The following is a 21,267-nucleotide window of genomic DNA, read 5'->3' as shown; positions in this document are numbered from 1 at the left end:
CTCCAATCTCTCCGGACACCTGAAGGTATTTCCGCCTTGTTGCGGAGAGAGACGGGGGGAAAAAAAGTTGAATACAGAGACAGATGACTGAAGACAACAGCATGAAAGTGGGTCGGTGATGACAGAGAGGGAGGGAGGAGGAGCACAAGAGGGAATCTGTACATTCGAGCAACACATGCATCTTATACATTTACTGTGACAGTGTTTCACACATTCCTAATGACAGAAAGGGAGCAATCAGCCCTCCAGGACACGGGGTGAAAAGGCCACAGGTATCTTTGCCTTGTTTGGGTTATAATTATTCATTTACAGTGATGGAGACAAAGGAGTTATACAGTTGGGGGATGAATGCCATTACCGCAATATCCAGCGTACAAGTGAGGATAAATGGATTCAAGATGACGCAGCGAGGTCCTCGGAAAACACACATACGGTCACGTAGAGGATGCAAATGATGAACATTTTACCTCGAGTCTCAAAACCAACAGAAGCCGCAACCGCTTTGGTTGTATAAAGGCTTTCATTCTCATTTAATCCTGAATGGGGGCAGACCTGTAATGCACCACGTTTTTATCAAGTTTATTTAAAATATGTTCACTCACGACGGACTGCGACACGGCGGTATCCCACAATCTGTGCTTTTCTCACACCTTTCTAGCAACTTTGACTATGTAAGCATTCTTGCTTTCCTGGCAGTTTTCCTTTAGTCTGAAACTACCCGTGAGAGACACTTTCTGTGCTCACAGAAAACAGCTCTTAACCCGAACTTTAAGTAATCCCCACTCCCTTAACTGTAAAACCTAACTGAGCCTGACCTTGGCGAGCTTCTTACCTTGAGAGGTTTGGGTGCATATATATTTCTTGATCAAGGCATCTGTAGGTTGAGTGTAAAGGCTGAGAGCATATTTGAGGGACTTCATATCGGGACTCTTTTCCAGGAAGGTTTTCTTCAGCCCGTTTCCTCCGGCATGGAAGTATTGCTACAAAAAAAAGAAGGAAAGAGCGGCTCAGATTTATAATTTCCCCAGGTATACAGAAACCTCGGAGTTAACTTGGAACACGATGGCAACCTCTCGTGCGTGGTAATTAGCTACAAAACTGGCTATTATTATTATTATTATTATTATTATTATTATTATTATTATTATTATTATTATTATTATTATTAGTATTACTGTCTCTTGTCTGGTTTCTTGAGATTTAAAAGAGCTCATTGCTAACAAAATTAATGCACAAGAGATCTCAATTTCAGGTTATGTTTAACAAACGAAGATATTGATATCATATACATACATACATACATACATACATACATACATACATACATACATACATACATACATACATACATACATACATACATACATACATACATTTTTATGGAATCTTCAGGGTAAAAAATGGCACCTATTCTGAAATACACAACCTGCGTAGTTTATCTGTGAGAAAAAACAGCTGCCATTATACTATAATCACTCAGAGGTCAGAGTTGAAAGAAAAGAACAAACGGTGCATCAGTCAGATTGACGGCACATCATCTTGATCAGATAAGAACTCCTCCACGGGCCGGAGCGTTTACCCATTATCCTACAGATTAGTTTTCACTGGTTCAAAGTTCAGTCCTGATCGGTTTTGCTTTAAGTATTACTGCAAAAAGGAAGACAGACCACTTAAGATTTATGATTTGTTGAAGGTAAACAGAAACTTTAAACATGGTGGCAACCTCTTGAGTTCATACATAAACAGCAGGTCACAGTGGGCTGAGAGAATAGCCTGGGATTATACGGACAAGCATGTATTTTATAAGGCGGAGCAGACAAGCGACAGTGGTAATAGCCACTTTTGTAGCTAATTACCATGCATTTAAACCTGAAACCCATGCTTGGATGGTTAATGCCCATTTGTGCTGATAAGCCTGATAGCTGGGGACAGACAAGGCTCCGCTTTCTTTTCAAACGCTGTCACCACTCCCACATGGTGAAGTTGGGAGGGTGGCCATGGACAGATCTTCATGAGAAAAGAGGCGTTGCTGGGAAGAAGTGAAGATGAGCCTGTGCACATGGAGACGTGTTTCTAAAGCCTCCAAAGGCTTTATTCTCTTGTGTGGTTCGTGTTATGTGGTTTGTTGCTCTCCTCCGTTAACACATGATGATTACAGGAACAAAGGAGTAGTTGTTGTGGGGTATGTTGTCGTGAGCTAAGTTAAAACGTTGATACAAATCTTCATATCCTTCGAGGCACTGGACGGAAATAGAAATAGAGATAGCATCCGCACATTATATATAGCTGCCAGGTGATATCTGAACCGTATCTTCTTCATCAGCAATTTTTATATAAGGTGTTCGACTTGTGACTGTGACTCAGCAAGGTAGGAGGCCCTGTTTCCTGCCTCACTAATGACTCATGAGCAACAACATTTGACCAACACGTGCCTCTCATGGACTATACATAATCTGGCATACAGGGAGTGAGTCACGGGCGAAGTTTATCACGAGAAGGCAAATGAAATCGCACATGCTGAATGCAAACCTGCATATAATTGATCCAAATGTAGCCTATGGCAAATAATATATAATGGCTGACGATGTAGCTGTACCTTTTGTAGCACTTATTGATGATCGGGGTCCAGGATGCAATTGCACATTATGACAGCCTAAAACTTGATATTATAATAATGGCCCTACATGACAAACATGACACAGATAAATACAGAAATCATGATGCTTTCTGTGTGTATTTAATAGTTGGTCTGATTTGTTGGGGCCTTTTTTAAGGTATAGCTATATTTAATATTGTGGTCATGTTTACTGATATAACACATAACATTTTAATGACCCTTTCATAATGTCAAAACCAGAATGACTGACTAACAACAGTATCCAACCAACTACCATCCTACATGTCTTCTTTCTGGTCTTTTCCTTGTATTCTTCCTGATATCTTTCCATATTTCTTCAGTTTATTTAGTCCTTCCTTGTGTATTTTCTTTACACTCGTCTTGAGTGTAGTCAATGATAAATCCACCCAAACATGTACTCATTATAATTTCCATATCGAGGATTTTATACCAATATAATAACAACATGTGTGTTTAGAACTCCGAAGTTCTTTCTTCAACAAAATCATTCATAGTAGAGTTTAGTCGGAGCTAAAAGAAAGGAACAAATGGTGAATTATTTAGAATAAATGTAATGTAGTGCATCCCCCTGTTTTCCTACCCATTAGCGTTTACAGGTTCAGAGTTCAATTTGGATAAAAGTATTTTCAATGGGATAATCACTCAACGTACTCTTGTCAAATGCTGAAGTACGAGCCCGTGCGCATCAGACAACCATAAGCAGCTTTTCATCGTTCCATATTATGTTTGCTTTTAGGTGGCGACCTCTAGTGGTCGTAGTGAGCATCGCAGCTGAAAAGGAGGAAGTGATGAGAAATAGTTTAAACAGTGAAAAGTCTGTGTGGAGAGGAGGTTAAGTTATGGTGAGGGGGCTTAAACAAGCAGAGGACTTTGACTCACTACCGTAGTGAAGTCATGTCAAGTACATTATTTAAGTTCTTTACATAACATAAGTTCGCTAAACCAAACCCAGCAGTTTTCTTGCCTCGACCTTGCCAGACAGCAAGCGTACAATAAAGGTCTGGTAGGTGTGTTACTGTTATGTTACACTGGTCATGTTGTTTTGGGAGATAGTGACACTCAACCTTTTCAGCTGTTAGGTATGAGGATGCGCTGGGAATAACATACACTGTGGCATATCTTTAGTTTGTTGTTTATTCCAAAAACAGACTCTGGACTCTAGAAATCTGGAAGTGTTAGTTGAATCTTAATCAATTAGATATTCTTGTGTGTATTTGGCTCTTCTTCTGTGCATAATCCCCCATTTTTTATTTTTGTCTTTTAACTCAGGTTTAAAGCCATTGTTCCTGCAATATCGAACGCATGATGCAAGTAACAGCCTGCCTAACATTTATAGATCTGATTGGCCAGCCCTCCTGAGGCATCACTGAACTGTGCTAATTGACTGTTCTCGTTAGAATATTGATGAAAGTATTCCAGCACCATGCTTGAGCTAAACCTGCAGGTAGTTTCCTTGGAGACCACAGAATCAATTAGTTTTCTGGGAACTTTATGATGCAGTGTTTCCCTCAGTGGCACCTCGCCATAACTCTCCTCTTGTCCCAGTAGAACAGAGGCTTGGTTCTTGAAATTGTCCAATATGGCTTCACAACAACCAGTCGTGTGGTAGTAAATTAACACTGCTGCATTTCACACTTTCTTTTTTGCTGAGAGGCTTTGGGCATCTTTCCATATTCCCTGATATTAATCACATCTGCTCAGAGGAGTCTGGACTAGCTCTGTGTGAAGTGTTCTTAAAAATAAACACTACTTTCCTTTTTGTTCCAAGCGTTATAAAGCACGATAATTTGGGGGAGTAAATGTCTTGCAAATGTCAAGAGACATGAATGACCACTCTTTTGCAATTTGTGAGGTGACAATGAGGAATATTTTAACTATTTAGTCTGATGACGTTCAAATGGAAAAAAAACATGCGCACAATCCTACCTTTACCGGTGTAAGTATATTAGAACAACAGTGAAAAGTAGAACAAATCAACAGAAGATCAATAACATTTCAAGCCACAGCCTCACAGTTCATGTTGTTTCTCATATACAAATGTTTCTGCTCTGCCTCAGCTCACTCGCCTTTTTTTAAAGTTCAAGTTTGTCTCTTGCTGTACGGCCAGTGGTGTAACCGACATTAAACTCACCTTGATGGTGGGAAGCACGAGGTCCATGGCTGCACACTGTCGTGGTGTCAGACTTCTGGCCTCCTCTCGAATGACGTGCTCCTGTAAGGATATAGGACCGAGTCAAACACACAAACACACGTCACATTTAGACGCTTGAAATTATATGATGTTTCTCCAGAAAACCACGAGTATTTGCAGTTAACAGAACGGCACCAGCAGTCAGTTCAGCTGAAGTGCGTCTGATAAAACTGTTAATTGAAGTTCTTCTGATTTGTGAATTGATTACAGCAAATAACTTCAGCCGCTGGGTTATTTTCCAGGTACATTTTATGGCATATTTTTCTTTGGAAAAGGCACTTTGAAGAAACAAAATCATTGATGCAAACACTGTAAACATTGTTTATAGTTTCATGTGTCTGGACCCGTGTGTGAAAAAGCACACATCTGTGAACTTTAGATGTTGGTTGGAAGATTTAATCAACACAGCCACATTAGAAGAAATGTGTATGACGCACAGTTCTGTGAAAATGCACATCCCATCCATCAAATAAGGGGCCTCAGATGAATCACACTGATAGGTCTTTTATATTCGTAATATGATACAGATGAAATCTACCACCAGTCTGTTTTAAACAGATTTTAAAGAGCTGCTGTGAGACAAAATCACTTTTATCAACATCTGCGCTGAGATCTGATCTGCTTTCAGTGCCAAAACTGCACCGGGCCCACTTGATTTGTATTGACTCGGTTCCAGCAATCTTCCCATCCTGTGAAAACAATGAGATGGTGAGCCCCAAAATAACTAATGGCTGCAGGCAGATAGAGGAAATACTTCTCTCTAATGAAAACCCCACAGTGCAGATGGTACGGACTCTGTGCTTGTTATTGGATAAAAAAAAAACAAAAAAACAGGCCCTTTCTTTGGATTCCATTAATTTTGATTGCTTGAGTAGAATGCTTCCCCTGATTTCTAATATTATTATTCACAAATCCAGAATTGTGTATTCTCTAAAAGAAATAAATCTCCGGAGAATATTTGGGAGGGGAAGCAGATGAAACACTACAAATCCTACTTTGCAACAAATTTGCTCGTGCAGATAAGTGCAGCGCTGAAATGTCCGGGGGATTTGTGCAGGTCGTGATGGATGAAGCTGTCGTGCATGCAGCAATTGTTTCAGACGTCATATCAGCACAAATGACTGGCCTGTTCCATGAATCAGGGCCATTAAGTGGGTCAAAGGTCGCAGCACTGCACCAGCAATTTGACAAAGTGTTCATTCAGGTGTATTTAATTGACACTAAACCCCATACATAGATATTGATCACAAAAGAAACTACAGACATACTGGACCACATGAAAGACAAACATTTCAGTAACGTGAGCTGAAGATTATCCGTCCAAATCACAAATAACAGGAGGGATAGAAAAACCTCAAATGACATTGGACACACACAGACAAGGCAACAAGTAAGTTTGAATCCCCTCTATGACTCGGAGGTAAAGTACCTCTCTGAGCGGCTGTCGTACCATGGCTGTTAGTGGAACCACAGCGCGACCGCTGATCCATTCCAACACCCCTCACTACTCGGAGCTCGAGGGATTAAACGTCCTCCGGTCAACCCAGCAATTAGATACCAGTCTGGCTACTGTTCCACTGAGTTACACTGCGCTATGCACAAGCTTACAGTAGCTTACATGTCTCTGCTTCCAAATGACATAATCCATGGACCCAAATGTGTGGCTAAAGCAAATATGCGTGCACAATTAGGTGCAGCTGCTAACTGACTCTGTTGGAGTTTTTCCATCCAAACAATTTTAGATCCTGGATAACAGAAGATTGACACATATTATGTAAGTTGATGTCACGATGTTAACATTAGCTGAGATATGAATTCATAGGCTCTGTACTGAGTTTCTTGTAGTGCATTTAGTCTGTGTATATCTGTATCATCCGTAATGCCCCCGATGTACTGTTTACACTATGATGTACAATATAATCCATGATCGGCGTAACTAAAGATCTCACTGAACCTACAGGCATAATGCATGTTTTACTGAGATGACGACGAGCTGGTTAAGCTTCGAGAAATCCCTTCGGAATCCGACATTATAGTGTGCAGATATTACAGAGTTTGTGCGCTGAGATTAGCAACAGCTGCCTGGGGTTCATCCAGAAATTACCTTCAGTTTGGACAGCTGTCCCAAGTCCTTGGCAGCGTTGAAGATCATCTGAGCTCCTTGCTGTTGGTGAGACAGACAGTTTTTCCGTCATTGGCAAAATAAAGTAGGAAACGCGGGTGAACTTTAAAACATAATGGTTTCATGAGCACACTTTGTAACAGGAGATGAGAAGGGGGCAAAATATCAAACATGCACATTTTTGACATTATGTTTTACAGTGGGAAGAAAAAGGAGAAGAAAACATTACCAATAAACTGCACTTTCATCTCTCCATTAACAACAACAACAAACAGCAGATTAAAAAATGTCAATCTGGCTCTTACGGACGGATGAATAGTATGAGAATATCCACTCCACGTGTGTGAAGATTTAGAGATGCCATGTTGTTTCATCTGCTGTACAATAATTTGTGTGTTATGACGGAGAGAGCCGAACAGATGGAGGAAATGAGGGGAGAGACAGGTGGAGAGAGGAGGGAGGTGGAGGGCAGGCGGAGAGATGAAAAGAGTGACATAAAAAAAGGAAAGAGACAGATAATTAATCATACTCACACTCTGGTCATTCAGCGGAGGGAGAACAATTGTTCTCTCAATTGTGTTCAGCACTATTTTCCAGAGCTCTTTGAGGACTCGTTTCAGCACAGTCTTCTCACAAATCTTGGCAAATAACATCAAACTGTGAAGTGGGGGGGGGGAAAGCACAGCACTTGTCAGGTCAACAGTCAAAAAGCACACGTCTCAAACTGAAGCGACACGGCTCGAGGCACCGAGCAATGACGTCTTCATAAATAATGTGATTGAATAAAGAAACACCTGTGATTCAAAGAATAAATGCAGCAGCAGCTTTTATGCTTTAATCTCATCCTATTGTGCAGCAGTGTCTCAGAGACAGGAAGAAGGATTTGGTATTTCCATATCATTAAGAGGATTCCCCGTAATACCCCATTGGCCTCAATGTCGCTTTGACAAATTGTTGAGAGCGATTCCCAGAGCTCAGCTGAACCATTTCATCGCTATTATTTCAAGAGTGCCACAGAAGTAAATACAGTCCCCTCGGTTGAATTAATAGACATTCACAGATAATGCTGGTTTCTCTTTTTTTTTCTGAAAACAAATGTAAAGTGGTAGATATTATAATACTACTGCATTCATTTTATATAGGGCACTTTTATTTTCAGCCATTCATCAAAAGTAAAGTGGAGTTAAAAATGGAAAATAAACTGGAACTCCTGAGTCATGGCACCAGCTTCAACAGCGTAATCACACGCTCCTCAAAAGCATTTTGCTCTGTGCTGTTGTCATCAAGCCACTGAACTGTTTGAACACTGATGACACTAGTGTCTATTACAATATAAATTAAATTACAATTTAAAAAATAATTTGTTCAGAAACGTTGTTTTAATGGCTCTGTTTCGATCCGCTTACCTGCTCATTCAGAAATCCATCTCATAAATAGTAAACAGAGCAGCTGCGGCCTAGAAGTTGCAAAGAGAAGGACTTTCTATCCTACAGTCATCAGACTGAGAGCTGAAGTCACAGATGTACAAAACCTTCTATAAGATCAGCTTTGTTACAACGTGTAAGCTGCCGTCACTGCATATTTGTCGGATTAACAAGCACCTGTTGCTTCGACAAAAACGATAAAGCTCTTGCGTCTATTTTGACTCACAACCCCTGTTGAAGCAGAACTCACCAGAGTCAATATTAAACTTCAATGGTCCCTAACAAATGAGCACATATAGGAGGCTTCTGAGATGTGGACACGTCTTTATTAATCAACCTGACTAGTTCACTCTGAATGTAAAATAGAGGCTCTCTCATGTCCAACCACCATTGAAATTTAGTTTTAGTTTTTTTAGAGTTATAGGACAGACACAGCAGTTAGTAATAGTAAAGTAATATAATTGATTCTTATTAAAAGATAATCTACAACTTTGTGGAATGCCTGTTGTTAGCCTACTAGCCTTGCTTGCTATCACAAATTTTGCTACCTCATCCACGCCACCTTCCTGTTTCATCACCCCATGCATGTAAATTTCACCAGATGAAATCCCAATATGGCATCAACTCAAGGCCAAAACCCTTCAATAAATGACTTTCAAAGACCAAAGTTCAGAAACGCCTTTCCACGTTAGAGTCTAATCTCTGAGCTGGCATCTGGTGTTTACCCACTTTTTATCCAGGAGGTCCATGAGAGGCCGGAGGACAGTCTCTGCGTCCATGGCGGCGTTGCTCCCTTTGGCGGAGCCTTTCATCTGCACGAGCTCCTGGTTCATCTGCTTCACACAGTCTTCGATCACAGGTTTGAAACTGCGGGAAAAAACAACAATCCGTGAAATCCCTTGCAACTGGGTGCTTATTTCTGGCAGCAGCAGTAACACAACTTTAAAGAGGCGCTATCTCACTCCTACTGGCCCCATTAGATTATTCAAAAGGCTTTAAGAGCAGGCGTGTCTTCTGTTCAAGTTGAAATGTTTAGCAACTTGCTGTGCTCCTGCAGTGCGCAGCAAGAGCTCAAGTCAATTATATCTCGAGTACACGTCCGTCAATAACGAAGCAGCCTTGTAAGTGTGATTTCCTTAGACGGAATAACACATGAATGGAAGACATTAAAACCCTGAATGAAAAGGAAAACCACACAGACACATGGAGGTGAGTCACAGCTATGCTCACCTGGAGCCAAACACTCCGCTGAGCTCATCCAGCACCGTGTTGAGCTTATTCTGCAGCTCCTTTAGCAGATCACTGGCCTCTGCGTCCAGCTGTCAGTGGAAGACAGACAGTTACTACATCATTACAGTTCATACAGTAGCCCCACACTGACTAGACCTCTGAATCTCCTCCTCAACTTGGGTGGGGTCTCAGCAGGGTGGGGTGAGGGGGGGGACGACAGGTACAGAGGAGTAACCTGCTTCGCTGGTGGCCTCCCCCTCGTTCTGCCTGCCATCTGTGCCGAGCGACGTTCTGAATACAAATGGGCGGCTCACCTCCGAGAGCTGCGACGATGACTGCTCGCCGCGTCATGAGACACGGTGTCAGCAAAGAAGCAGCTGGCTGCTGGTCTCTCGGAAGGGAACGTTTTTTTTGTGCACCACTACACAAGTTAGAGTAGAGAGAGTGTGCTGTCAGGGAGCCTCCACATTGTATCTCCGGGTAATCACAGGCAGTAACACTTACTGTCATAGATAAATGTACAGAGTTCTGGCTGACTTTTTGTGTTCCAGAGGAAGAAGGTTGCTGCAGGCAGAAGTACTGTTCATTGTTGGTTTTGATAAGAAATTAATTCTGCAAATTCTGTTTTATTACACAGGAGTGATGCATCCATCTACTATGTACCTCAGCATCTACAGTGAGATACACTGACGAATCAATGCCTAGCACTGAACAATTTTCAATACCAGCCCACACAAACACATTTGCAAAAAAACTGATTCACAACATGTATCGGCCCATGCATGGCATGTGTAGGGTTTCTGCGGTGCCATATGTATGCATGTGCATGTGATGGTTGCGCAGATGTTTGTGGCATATTCTGAGAAAATGACTGTGTTGATATGTTTATGCCGTGCGTGAGTGGGTTTCTGTGTCGGTAACTTAATGTATGAGTGCATCTGTGTCACTGTTTGTCTCGGCACTTATGAATCAGGTTTCGCCATGTACAAATGTCCAAATATTGATGTTTTGGATGGGGGGGTGGAGAACACACGCCGCTGAGTGCCTGAGATGGATGTGTGAGGCCAGGCACCACACCACATGCATAACAGATCGTCCCATTAGACCCAATAAGCTTAGCCATGGAGCCGCTCATCTCACACATTGTAATGGCGGATGGCTCAGCTGGGAAGTGGATGCTTATACTAAACCTTTCATAGATATTGTTATTCCGCCTCTATCTGCATCACGAACCAGATAGATGCATATGTGTGTGCATGTGTGTTAACATGCGCACATGTGCATCCTGCTGCTGTCACCTCATTCAAAAGGATAACGGCATATAAGATTTTCCTGTCATGGAGAAAATTGCCCATCAATGTAGGGGTTGTTATTTGACTATTTGAGTAAAGGATAACATCTCTTCAAATGATAACAGGAAAAGACAGAAGGTCTTTTATCAGTTTGCCTTGGCCTGGGGAAAGTTTTTTTAGACTGGAGCCTGGCAGTCTTTTGAAATAGGGATTATTTTCTATTCAAAAACACTGTCTTAATGGGAACAGTGGCAAATTCACTTGGCTGTTAGATAATCCGAGACACTTTCACCTCATGAGAGGACATTTTCTTTCAGACTTGGTGTAGTGTCTGATGCTCCAATCAGTTGTCTACCTGAAGACCGCAATCTTTTCAGAAAAGCCTCCGTTCAACAGTACTCGCAAACATTTCTTTGACTTGCCAAGAAATCTAAAAGATTCGTCCTCTGAAATGTCAGATTCGAGACAAGCGTGAAAAGATTCACCCGACGTATTAGATTAGCCAGGAAACTGAATGTTATGTCGAGGATGATGACTGTTATATACATATTTGTGTATATTGACTATGGATAGTTGTGGTGTCCTACAGTATGTCTCTTCTTCTACATTTGCACAGTCAGAACCTAGTTTAAGTTGTCAACAATGGCACCAATAACACCACAACACATTCGTAAACATGCACTCAAGAGATAGTCAACATTTTTCATTACACTAATTGAACTTTCTGCAAAGGAAACATCAATTTTGGAGACTATGGAGCACCTGGCTCCTCCATGGTAGCTAGTTACACTTGACACTGATGAACATCCAGAGTGAGCAAACTGTCCCCTGGCTGACGGCCTATCAACAGCAGCCAGCTTTTGCCTCGCTTTGCCTGTTTCAACAATACAATATCTGCACACTGGCAGGCTGTTATTTCGAAACACACTTCGTGCCAAACATCGGCAGGTTAATAAAGATTTAATAAACCACCATTTTAAAGTTACAAAAGCAAAATTAACAAACACCCAGAATAAAACCTGTTACCTATCTGGGGAGTCAGTTCTTTATGATTCTATAAATGTGTGCACTGTAAGAGATTATTGCTAATCTCTGTTATTGGTAATGCTATAATAGCAGCTCTTAGTAATTACATTGGCTCTCTGGGAGTTAATTGCTGATAAGGACCTATTCTGTGTTGAATAGGCTGCTGTGCAGAAAGGAAACTAATGGGAAAGTTTCACCTGAAATATGCCATTGCTGTGTAATTAGTATTCAAGAGAAATGACTGAAAACATCCTTTCCAACATAAACCGGATCGTTAACAGTTAGTGTTCACAGTTTTACTTTCTGATGGGATGTAAAGAGTTCTGGTGTCATTATCCGGCAGACAGTAACGGACTTGGAGTGATCCAGGTCGAGATCTGCTAACTGGTGTGGAGGTAGCAGCCCTCAGCTGAGGGCACAGCTGGAGAGATTTGTAAGTGTTTGAGAAGCTCATTAAACACGGTCTGAAAAATCCTGTCAGAAGCTTTTTTGTGGCTGCAGCCTGGGGATTGCATAGAGATGATCAAAACCACAGCCAGAGATTTTGGTGAGCATCTGACGCTGCTGTTTGCGTCAGGGACAAAAAAAAGAGGGGGGAACAACGACTTAGAAAATATCGCATTTCTAAATTAGCCATGGATAGAGAAGTGGTAGAAAAAAAAAAAAGCAAGCTAAAAATAAAGATGGGATCGGGTGGGTTGAGCCACTATCCCCACAGCGCCGGGGATGGTGAGCTTGAGCAGCCTGTCCAGAGGCGTGATGGGTAATTCAAATTCCGTATGCTCTTTGGCACATGCTGCTGGAGGGGTTGGGGGGGGAGGATAGGGGAGGTGGGGTGGGGTGAGAAGCGTAGGAGCGTGAGGGGTGGCGGAGAGGCACAGGGGGGGAGGGGGCGTGCTTTTTTTTTCGTATCATTTGGTAAATGGTGGGAAGGGGTGTTGACGAGTCCTATTACACACACCTTACAGAAGGACACAACCCCCTCCTCCTGGAGACAGAGAGAGAGAGCACAGAAAGGAAACGGGGGGAAACAGAGGACACAACGACAGGAGACAAAACGCAAGGCAACACAGGCGTTAGATACTGGAGAGAAACATGCGTGTAAGTTATAAGAAGCCGTGGCTGCTTCTTCTCAGGTCAGACTGACACACTGACGGGTCGACGGGGGGGGTTATTCAGTGGTGTTTCAAACCCAAAACACAGATTTAAAAAGGTTTTAACTGAATATTTACAAAAAGGAAAAGAAAGGGGATTAGTGGTGGGAAAATAATGATGAGGTACAAAGGAGGTAGTTATTGGGGGAACTGTAGTGGAGGTGGGAGTTGAAAAGGTTGTATTAGCAAACCGAACTACACGTCAGATTAGTCTGTTAGATGGTTAAGTACAGAACTGAGGAAGGAAGGATTACGCCACATCACTGTTGGGGTCAATTCACTTTCACTCTGTCTGAATGTCATCTCAAACCATCATTTGCATAATCATGACACAGCATTTATTGCACAGCAGAGTGCTGATCTGAGGGATGGTGGTTTAAGCCTCCATATGAACCAGTATCAACACTGCTGAAGTGTCCTTTAGCAAGACACAGAAGCCTTTGAAGCCCAGGGGATGCTGTTCTCTAGCTTATGGTTCGACCTTCCATTGGAAGGACGGGGATCAACGCAGTACTGCATTGTAATAATTCATATATTACATGCCAGAAATAGAAAATCTCGACTGAAAGTGAATTGCCACGGATATAGCAGACACATGTACTTAGGCAGGCACAGACCTGTTTGCCACCCATGGACTCAAACATCTTCTCCAGTTGGACCCGGAGCTGCTGAATGTTGTTGAGGATGATGCAGGGCTGTAAAAGTACAAGAATAAACATAACTGTTGTGCGTAGTATGATCCAACGTGTGACAAGAACATCAAATTTGCAGTGTATTTAATATTGCTGACATCATACAAACGGCAGTGTATTAAATGTCCTGTATTTAGTGACATTGTACTGTAACAACTTGAGCTTTCGACGGCCCCGTATAATTGAAAACACACTGCAAAATGTCAAATCCATCAGTTCTGACTTCCTGACACGTCATCTATAGAAAGATGCAAGGTTTCGGCGCAACATCGGCAGTCAGCGGGGCAACGCAATACATAATACAAGAGGGAGAGAAATGTCTGCACTGAATATGTCAACTGTTATCGATTCCTCGGCTCAACAACAAGTTTAACAGATGACAGACATTAATCACTCTGCTTTTTACGGCGACTGTGGGCAATTCTTCAGAGTTTTCATTCAGTCACACATTATGAACATTATCTGCCCAAAGAACAGCTGACAAACATACCCAAAAATTATGGTAGGTGATAATGGATAGCACTAAAATGATCATTCTACGCCCCACAGGAGAAGGATGATTGGTGACTTTGAATCCGCACAGCAGCCAATAGTGTCTCTGTGGCAGCACGTAATGGCTGTCTCTCTCCTAGATTTATGGACATATTTTGAAGGGAGTGATTAGATATTCTTGATCTAAAAAAAATTCCCTTACATATTTCCAGCTTGAGTGAGGGTAGAAAAATAGATGGAATAAAATGTTTGGTGCAGTAACACGCCCACTGGTTGTATTATAACTTTTTATTTAAATGTGAGAGGCTGCTGAGACATCAGATAATAGAATAATAGCGTATTTATTGATTTACAGTATTCAGCGGGGTAATGATGTTTGGATATGGGGATGCTGAGCTAAGTTTGTCTGCAAATATTATCAATATCACAAAATGGATTTATATCAGTGCTGTGTTTGCAAAAGCAGATCCTGTAGGTCAGTGGTTTCTAGTCTGCCATAGCAGAAATGTCTGGCTGCAACTATTATCATTCTGCGATAGGGGGAAAAATACTCTGGCTCTTTTTGTATTTCTCTGAGTCAATCACAATCATCTTTAACGCTACATAGCCCATGATAGTAGCTATGGTGCCACTGTGAGATAGTGTCAGAGAGGAACCTTTTTTTCCATGTAGGGAAGGGAGCCCTAGCATTAAAATGGCTAGATACCTGCAAAAGAAAAGGTAACAGCTGCTAGCTGCTTGTTAATGGTTGTAGTGTTTGTGACCAGGTTAGGGTTAGGTTAACTTGACATTTTCAGCATTTAGACTGCTACCTTGAAGGCTGTTGTTGTTGTTTCCTGTAGAGATGGGGAGAGTGGGTGATGCCACCAGTAATATGTGCCTAAGGCTTAGACTCACAGTCTACATCAGTCGAATCAGACACTGGGGTTATTGTGAGACAAATCTGAGGTATTTTAGTGACTTTTATATCATGTTTTATTTCTTATACATACTTTTATCCCTTAAGGCTTTTGAAAGTCGTTAAGGCAAAGCATAGAAAAGTTTGAACCACCCATGTCCTCACTATGACTGTTGTAGCAGGGGTCAAAAGTAGCACAATGTTTTGATATAAGTGGTCTAATACTACTCCTCTCTCGATGTCTATTTTCATTTTTGGGTGGCAAATGCAGACGCACAGTAAATTCTCGGTCGAGATGGCTATGATGTAGGTCGTGTACTGTACTTGACAGCCTGACAAATTAGAGATTAGGTTTAATTTGACGTAATCCTGCCGCTGTGCAGCTCCTCCATCTGCCTCTTATTTCCTTCTCCCATCAGCTGTCTGTTGGGTCCCGTCTTGAGGAGGGACATTTCATGTTTTCTCTGGGTCAATTGTAATGAGCCTGTCAACACTGTAAGGAAACATCTGCCTCCTCCGCCCGTACCCTGTGTGTTCTCTCTCACTTCAACTTCAAAGACCAGTGTGGATAATTAGGCCACTCGGAAGCCTCTGCATTTAGTCATCCGTCACATTAAACAATGGACAGAGAGCCCGGAAAAATACCAATGACTTTTTCCCTATCAGCTGTGGGCTGTGAAATGAATAATTGCATCCCGGCTAATAGAGACACTATTAAGTGCATAACAGAAGACGAGGCAGGGCTCAGCCTAGAATAGACAGGGCTGCTATCTGAAGCGTTTTCTGCATGGTCTGCATGCAAACCGCTGTCATCATAGAAACACGATCACCTGACGACCATATTTGCGCTGTAACCTTTGCTATTAACGTTTGCGGACGTTTGAGTAAGGGCACTTACCACGTTCTCCTTGCTCAAATGTGAAGGAAATTCCTTGGATATGATTGCAGCATATTGCAGAAGAACTTTGTTGATAGTCTGTAGGGAGGGAGAGACATTTTTTTTTATAATTACAGTTTGTTTGCTGTTCTATTTATTGAGTTTCTGAGACTCAGAAAAAATTGAAAGACTGAGAACAATTCAAAGCAGTCACAACCTAATAACAAGATAATATCAGACAGAATAAACAGACCGCAGAGTCTCCTCAGATCAATGGCAAACTCTTTAACTGTAAGTTATTACTCCCCGCAGGAGCATTCAGGGTTCACTGAGGGGAACCCTCCAAAGAACCTGACCTTCGCAAAGCGGCACATGAAGTGAGCCAGGGCCTGCGGATTCGGACACTCCAGCTTCTTGATAATCTCGAAACTCTGGTTAAGTTGAGTGAACACATCCACCACTGAACAGGAAAAGAGGGCGTGCTCCGAGGTTTGCTGGAACTGTTGCATGAGAGAGGGACATGAGGGTGGAGAGAGTAACAGAGTGGTGAGGGCAGTGAAGACGAGATACGATTCAATGTACAAATTACTCTATGATCACATCGCTCACAGAGCAGAAATCTAAAAAAAACACAAACTCATACTGAACTTAGCAGGTTGATGTACTAACTGCTGTTAAGATGCACTGATAACAGTGAAACTTGAGAGCTGTGTCTTGCACGCATTTGGAATCCTGGATTTATTAATGACTTACACATAGATCCTACTTAACCACCTGTTTCATGTGTGAAAGAAACAGCAAATGATGGGATTCATGTTTGAACATTGCTTGGTGGACTTCTTGGTTCAAACCTTTCAGCCAGCGGTAAATGAAAATGTTCCAATTATCCCGTGTGAATATGAGTTTTATAGGGGTCATACACAGTTTGTCTAGCTAAGCAGAAGGCCTGAAGCGTTTGCTCTCCTCTCAGGTAAATTAAATGTGATCAGGCTGTATCACCACTAAAAGAGTACGCAAGCTCATTTAGTGGTGAATCTTCCATAAAGCTGGGGAGTTTTTTATTTAGAAATGGGACCCACACTGACCATAATGCACAGCATCTTTGTGTTTGAAGTACCAGTAACAATATGAAGAGAACTGTGTAGATTAAAAAGTCGGTTACAATATTCTCATACACTTTGCAATAGAAAGCCGCACGATACAGTTTGAAACATTTTAAACTGTACCAAAATGTGCTTTGTGATGTTTTTTTCTGTTTAAACTGTATCAAGTTATAGAAAACATTTCTGAACCCAACCAAATCTTGTGCACATTTCCTTTATCCCTGCAACCCTCCTCCTCCAGAGGTAAATTGAAGTCGTAGCGGGCTGTTCTTGTGAATAAAAAAGCGGTCTTAAGTGGATTGGGACGGCTGACTGTAAGGCTACATTTGAAGAAATAATTCAATGATATACTCACTCCATCCTTCTTGTCCCTTTCCAGCGCTCCATTCAGGAAATCCATGGCAACGTCCTCGTTCTCATCAAGCCACTGAATGACAAACGGCTCGAACCATCTGGAAAAGAATAAATCATTCTGTTATTGAAAGGTCAACTCATAGCTGGAAAGTGTGTTTCTTTAGCATTGTTATGGTTCATCTCATGTGTCTGGAGCACCAGATGAGCCTGGGTTTACTTTATATGAACAATTTTGAGACCAAGGCTTTATATCTATTTAAACCTTTTCAAGGAACCACTGTATTTAAGGGGGATCAATGAAAATCGATTGTGTTACACTCAGAAAGGTATCCTGAAAAGACCTCGCAGATTTCAGTGTGGTTTTGGCCGGGGCTGCAATCCGTGTAGACACTGATATCAGGTTTCAGTTTGTGGACAGATTAGACTGCGAGGCTCAGACAGAGGACAGCAGAGGACAGGACAGGCTGGGACGGATGAGTCGGGTGCGGAAGTACATTTGTTAGCGGAATAATAATGCTGTTCTGTCTGTTTCACTTTGCCATTTCCTTGTTTAATTTAGTGCCTGATCTTGTCCTCAGAGCAACGGATGTCCCCCCAAAACGGCTTTGTACTCTGGCTAAGGGCATCTGCTACAGGAGGGAAAGCCAATAAATAAGGGGGGCGTGTCGACGGAGAAAGAGAAGAGAGACAGGCAGACGGAAGAGGAAGTCTGTGTGTGCGTGCCTGTATGTATGATGTGTGTGCCTGTGCAAGAATCAATCCTGATAGAGTTGGTGTTTGAGTGACAGTGTTGGAGATGGGGCGGGTGAGTCATTACCCTGATAGACCGACGGGACGGGAGAGAGGGCACTGCGTTCCCTGCTTGCATTACACGTGTTTATATTGCAGCTATGCCTGCTTTGCCGCACATAATTATGCATGCACAATGGGAAAACAGGGAAGCGTGAAAAGAAGAACAAAAACACGCTTTTAGGCTATAAATTTGTCTCCTCATCCAAAACAGTTTATGATCAGCTCCCTTAAAGGCTTTGTGAGAATAAACTGCCAACACAGATTACACGGACATGACCGTTTTACAGATTCAGTCTTCACCAGAAAGTGACTGGAGCGATGAGCTCATGATTGATAGTCCCACCATTACAGAAGCCTTTTCCTTATGGTTTAAGGGGTACTGAAATATGATTAAAACATATTTAAAATGTTTGGGGTTTTTTTTAAATTATGAACTAATTAAAAACTGTTTTTTATGTGTCAAAATGTTCAGTCAGACTGTAAAAGATTTTCCTGTGGAGTTCCACAGAGATCAATACATGGACCCTTCCTTTTTGCCGTGTATTCCACTTGAATTAATTATTAGAACTTTTCTCTTATTTTGCCAATGAGAATTTCTTTTCTGCTAAATGTAGGCAATGATTACAGGCAGAAATAAACATAGAATGTAATGTAACGTAGACACATTAAACACATTTCAACACATCTCTCCACTCTTTGCTTTAACATGAATATTACACAAGCCTTACGGTGTTTTTATAATGAATTAAAAATCACATTGCACTATGTGCAGCGCACATGTGTGCACATGAATACTTTGATCATACAGTAATGAGTGTTGCATTTTTGTACATCTCAGCATGCACCTGAGTGTGAAAAATGAGAGGTCACTTACAGAGAATACTCCGGGGAAACACCCTTGAAGGCCGGCAGGTCACGGACGTACTCGTTGTGGAACCATTTGACTTTGAAGTGAAGATTCATGTATTCAGTACTTTTGCATAGGCGGTGCTTGTCATGCTCTGTAATGCAGATTAAAACATATCAAACATATGTTAGCATATGCAGCGTGTCCACTGACGTCACAGCTCTTAAAACAGGCAGTCTCACACACTGGGACCGACCACAATGTGTTAAACTGTAGGACAACGTGAAGTTGCAGTGAATGTGTTTGATGTGTTGATCTGGACACAACAAACAGCACCTCACATTCTGTGACTTCCTCCACAAAAGTCAAAACAGAAGCATAGACACACACACACACACATTTACAAGGATAATTGTGCAGACATCTTAATACGCATAAAAAAACCTGGGTAGGAGTGGTTGCTTTTTAATCTGACATCTTAAAAGGCTCAATTATGTACAGCCTTGAGCTCTCAAAAGAATAAGAAAATAAAAACCAAGCATGAGAATGTGTCCGGCTCGCTTCAATAGAAAGCAAGTCCTTGAATGGCTGCAAACACATTGAAGCTAAATGGCATTCCATTTTCATGTCAGCCGACATGGCTGCTGAGTCATTTAGTCCGGCTCACTGTAGACATTTCAGAACAATTAAACATTTCCATGGGATCCCCTGGAGGAGCGATGGAGGGAGTGAGGGAGGAAGAGATGAGGGGAAAAGAAAGAAAAACCAGTGAAGTAGAAACGGCAAGAGGGATGTGAGACAAAAGAGAAAAGAGGACAGACCATGAGAAGAAAACTATTCTACAACTGCAGAGGTCGGTAAACTAAACTATCATTGCGACAGTCCTGCAGAAGAGACCACGGCACTAAGAACAAGGACAAGGAACAAAACAAGAGTAGAGGAAATATCCTGGCAGCACGGAGAATCATGGGCGCATCATAAAGGACGACATGATTGCAACACAGATAAAACAGAAAACCGATCAAAGATGAGAGAGAAAAACAACATTTCATGCAAAAGAGATGAAACCCTCGTGAATGAGAAGAGCAGATGCTCTGTGAGAGTGTAGGTCCATACGCAGAGCTCTGTGGATGTACTTAGGAGCAGAGCTGCTTTGAGCTAAATGCTAAAGTCAGGATTCAAATTCACCAGCAACTCAATGGTAGATCATCATTTTTTTTTCTTTTATATTGCACCATTCATATTTTTCAAGCAGTGTCTGGTGGCTGGTCAGCATGTTAACATACTTGTGATGACAACCCTATATGTCGGTGATGTTTAACAGTTCCCATCTTTGTTTAGCATGTTAGCAACCATTATTTGTTGATTACTGCTAAACTCAGAGCAGCTGATTAAACACTGAGAGATAATCAATTGAGACACTTCTGATATTTCTGATGACTGACACTCCATCGAGCCTCTGGCATGGCCACAAATGATAGCATTGGTGGTTTGTATAAAAGTTTAAACGGCGGTTGTTTCCTAGAAAGTGACCTTTTGTGGCCGTGCAGATAATGACTGTTGTGTGTCAGGAGCGATGGTAGAAGGCGGTAGTTGGTTGTGCAGACAGTGTGTCTTACTGAGACACTCAAGTCTGCACATCCCGTCTCCTACCACCAGTAAACATCGAGCTCACTGAACCATGACCAAGACCTTCCTCTGACCTTAACTGAAAAAGCTGTAATTCCATAAACTTTAACCAGAAAATCCACCATGTCAGATTCTCCATTGTCAGTCCCGCATTTGTTAACATTACAGCGTTGTAATAAACGCCTCATCAACTGCAATGAACAATCACCGAGCGAGTGCTGTCTGTGTATTGCATCACAAAAACCTCCCAAACTCGTTCCTTACCCGAGGCGAGCCACCATGCTCTCGCTCTCACTGTCTCACTCCCCCCCTTCCTGTCTGATTCACTTTCTTTTTTAGTGACCTGCATTGTTTCTCTTCTCTGTCAAACCGTTTTAGTATCAATCAAATTTTTTAGCACATTTTATATGGTATGTAAAGAGCCTTACAATCCCTTTCTCTATGGCGTGTAGTGCAGACATCTTTTTCATTGATTCGGTAGCTGTTACAGTTTAAGATAGTAGTGA

General features: G+C 41.9%; 1 protein-coding gene across 2 annotated transcripts in view; it reads right to left on the bottom strand.

Moving 5' to 3' along the window:
• LOC119018161 (protein unc-13 homolog C) overlaps positions 1-21,267 on the bottom strand; it is a 104,333-nt gene that overhangs the window by 6,648 nt on the left and 76,418 nt on the right. For both annotated transcript variants that reach the window (XM_037095616.1, XM_037095617.1), the window contains 11 exons: positions 19,160-19,286; positions 17,495-17,591; positions 16,393-16,536; positions 16,058-16,135; positions 13,695-13,772; positions 9,606-9,694; positions 9,105-9,242; positions 7,485-7,608; positions 6,934-6,993; positions 4,770-4,850; positions 833-980 (listed from right to left, as the gene is read on the bottom strand). In XM_037095616.1, the coding sequence (XP_036951511.1) occupies positions 833-980; positions 4,770-4,850; positions 6,934-6,993; positions 7,485-7,608; positions 9,105-9,242; positions 9,606-9,694; positions 13,695-13,772; positions 16,058-16,135; positions 16,393-16,536; positions 17,495-17,591; positions 19,160-19,286 (1,164 nt within the window). The remainder of the gene's footprint in view (positions 1-832; positions 981-4,769; positions 4,851-6,933; positions 6,994-7,484; positions 7,609-9,104; positions 9,243-9,605; positions 9,695-13,694; positions 13,773-16,057; positions 16,136-16,392; positions 16,537-17,494; positions 17,592-19,159; positions 19,287-21,267) is intronic.

This window comes from Acanthopagrus latus, chromosome 4, assembly GCF_904848185.1.
Source record: "Acanthopagrus latus isolate v.2019 chromosome 4, fAcaLat1.1, whole genome shotgun sequence".
NCBI classification, from domain to species: Eukaryota; Metazoa; Chordata; class Actinopteri; order Spariformes; family Sparidae; genus Acanthopagrus; species Acanthopagrus latus.
Note: the sequence above shows the minus strand (reverse complement) of the source record. Positions and strands in the feature narration are given on the sequence as shown.